This window comes from Bombus vancouverensis, unplaced genomic scaffold, assembly GCF_051014615.1.
Source record: "Bombus vancouverensis nearcticus unplaced genomic scaffold, iyBomVanc1_principal scaffold0029, whole genome shotgun sequence".
Lineage (NCBI taxonomy): Eukaryota > Metazoa > Arthropoda > Insecta > Hymenoptera > Apidae > Bombus > Bombus vancouverensis.
Window position 1 is genome coordinate 719,003 of NW_027468920.1, and position 3,165 is coordinate 722,167.

At 31.4% G+C, this 3,165-nt stretch overlaps 1 protein-coding gene across 4 annotated transcripts; it reads right to left on the reverse strand.

Annotated features, from left to right (window-relative positions):
- Nucleotides 1-398: 398 nt before the first annotated feature.
- Nucleotides 399-2,823, reverse strand: LOC117164274 (uncharacterized). 4 transcript variants are annotated; one of them, XM_076626741.1, is made up of 5 exons: nt 2,152-2,811; nt 1,513-1,944; nt 1,138-1,428; nt 952-1,054; nt 399-878 (listed from the first exon to the last, which is right to left on the reverse strand). In XM_076626741.1, the coding sequence occupies exons 1-4, from the start codon at nt 2,602-2,604 to the stop codon at nt 959-961; spliced, it is 1,272 nt and encodes a 423-aa protein (XP_076482856.1). In that variant the 5' UTR covers nt 2,605-2,811; the 3' UTR covers nt 399-878; nt 952-958. The 4 variants fall into 4 exon arrangements, 3 of the variants coding, with proteins under 3 accessions (XP_076482856.1, XP_076482855.1, XP_033203121.2); XR_013061024.1 differs by having other exon boundaries at nt 952-1,019; nt 1,138-1,944; nt 2,152-2,823; XM_076626740.1 differs by having other exon boundaries at nt 1,138-1,944; nt 2,158-2,813.
- Between the last annotated feature and the right edge of the window lie 342 nt (nt 2,824-3,165).

The following is a 3,165-nucleotide window of genomic DNA, read 5'->3' on the forward strand; positions in this document are numbered from 1 at the left end:
ACGAAATATTATCGAGTTAACGCACGCGAAGTGGTCGCAGGAATGGCTGACGGATGCGAAAGTGTAATGCACTTACGTCACGCGAATTTCAGACGAAACAACTGGTGGTGTAACGAAAATTTAGCGTCGCAACCGAATGTGCTAAATATAAAATGGATGGCTGTTGACCGAAAGAAAAATGCTCGACGATACGGTGCCGCCGTTTGTTCTCTTACAAGATTGAACGTCCACGGTCGACCCATTTACCAGACCCTCCTCGTTACACGAAGAGACGAAATCACCAGTGCTATTTAATCGTGCGAATTATATCACGCGTATCTCGCGAATTATTACACGACAGTGATAATAAGGCAAATCTAATAAAATTTACTTCTCATTAAAAAGTCGTACCAAAACAATTATTTATTAATTGGTTTATTTATTAATTCTTAAGAAGATACATATAAATAAGAAAAAATGGTAAAATTTGATTAGTATAATAAAAGTAATATATGCCTATGATCATTCTAAAATATAAAAAGTGAAATAGTCTTACGTTCATTGGTATATTTTAAGAACACATACATCTTTTAACGATAGTTGCAATGTAACATCATTTTTATATTACACGCAAGGTATGGCAAGTATTCCTGCTCTAAGGCACAATTTGAAATCAACAACATTCAGTTTAACAAATTATAACTTCTATTCGTTTTCCATCATGGAATAACGCGGTGGTGTCTTCCATATTGCACTGGACGTGCATTGCAATCTACTCCTATCTATATTTTCAAACATTTCAGTTAAATCTGGTGTGCACATTCTTCTATCAAAGAATTTATAGACTGCTTTCTTCGGAATTTATCGTTGCATTGCAAGTTCATTTTCGCGTATGTATGCTAAAATTGATAAAAATTCGAGTACTCCATGCATTATAATGTTTATTAACTCATTAAGTAAAACAACACTTACATTGCGCCTAATGTGGAATTGTACGCCTTGGTCTGGCTTCATCGTCCGATGTGTCGTCGTCAGGTTTACTGTGCAAAACAGAAGTGGACCTTACTGTTTGGAGCTATATTTTGGATAAAATATCGAATGAATAATAGCTTGTGTTTTTATAACAGAAGAATACTTTGATACTGTTTGTAATGTTACCTGCGATGTCATCATCTGAGTCTCCTTCTTTTGTTTCGCTAATAAGATTTTTTTTGCTTTTTCGACAGATCTTCGTGCCAGTTTTTGAACAATGGCTTTTTCTGAAATTTTTTCTTTTTCAAAGGCCTCGATTCTCCTTCTTACGGGCACATTTTTCTTCATTTCATTTTGAATGTCCTGTTTCGTCATGTTTCTATTAGACATTTCCCTTTCACGGGATGGCTCATCTTCTGCGAATAATTCTTCGAACTCGGTGAGTCCAATAGCTTGATTCAGCTGCTGAACCTCCTCCTGCAGAGTTATTGGCGACCGTGATGTAAATTTAGGTTCATTATTTTTTCCTATACTACTAGCCAAGTTTTTATTAATTACTACCGTTTCGTTTGATTTTATTGGTGATAAAGGTTCTACAATTGCGGTAGCGTCCATCATCTTCTGCGTATAAGTAGAATTGATGTCCATCGTGGAATTCATAAGAGGAGTAAATTTCTCAAGTGCATTCTCGCACATTGAAGGATCTTCAATATCATTTCTTGCTGATGGAATTACTGTATCATCAATAATATTAGAATATTTACCCTTCGTGTTTTCACTCCGTGAAAAAGTTCTCTTTATATTACTATCTCTTGTTGTCATTGAAGACTTTAATGGTTCAATCCTTTCTGGCTGTTTTGCATCTTCTTTTGAAATTGTTTCGCTTAAAACATTCTTTTTTGTTTTACTATGTTTTGTAGGACCTTTTGTGTTTTTTTCATCTGAACTACTTCTAGCACTTTCCTTTTTTTTAGGTCGGCCTCCACGTTTCCTCTAAAAATTTAGAATATATTTAACAACGTTATAGTAGTATTTATATACACAATGTACATACAATTGTATAAGCAATTAGATTTTGACGCATTAATTAACCGATATCAAACATTATTGGATACTACATATAAGGGTTAGTATTGATTAGTAACATAAGATATGGGGTAAGATTGAAAGTATTAAATTTCATCATAATATGACACAAACATTTACATTACTGTCATCATCAAGAGTTAGCCTTCGTAATTTTGTAACAAGTGACATTGACTGCTGCTTTTTAATATTAATTGCAGCTTTTATTGCAGCCTTTCTTTTTGTTCGGTCAATTGTTGTTTCCAGCACATCCCCAGTTTTTACATCTTTATTTTCTGTTTTATCATGTACTGCTGAATCTGTTACTGTATTGTCAGTATTGATAATATCATTTTCTGGGATAGTCTCTTTACGGCGATAACCTTCTTTCTTCAAAACTTTCGGCCTCTTTGTAGTTGAAGGGCCAGGGACTGATTGTGGTATTTCAGCAATTAAACCATGTAAATAATCCAGAGTGTCTTCAAGCTGGTTGTTAATATATTTTTTAACATCCAAGGAATAATTATGTATATTCGATATATCTTTGGTAATCATTTCTTTAATCTCCTTCTTTGATCCAGTATCCATATTTAAAATCTACGAATAAATGATATATATTTAATATATACATTAAACTATACTTTTTAATAATACATACCATAATTTAATATTATGGTTGAAATTATGACGTATATAGCAATTAATACATACACATGTGTTTAGTTCTATTAACTTAGAAGCACATGTAAATTAAAAAAAAATATATATATATGAAACAATAATAAAATAATGAAGTAACATTGAGAATAGAATCTAGTTTAATTACACATATATACCCTTTTAATAATTCCGTTCTTATAAATTTTATTAAATTTACAGTGAAGCTTACAATTACACTAATGCCAATGAATATTAACGTATGCGTTTATTATTACACTAAATAAAAATGAAAGTAATGCAATGAAAAATACAATATACCTTAATGGAAATAAAATAAGTAAATAGCGAAGTATTTATTAATATTATTATATAGCATTATATTATATTACTATAATATTTATTAATATTTACTTACCTTTTACGTTTGCACAAAAACTATAAAATTTTAAATATAAAGAGAGATTTATAACAGAGATAAAGCAAGTCACA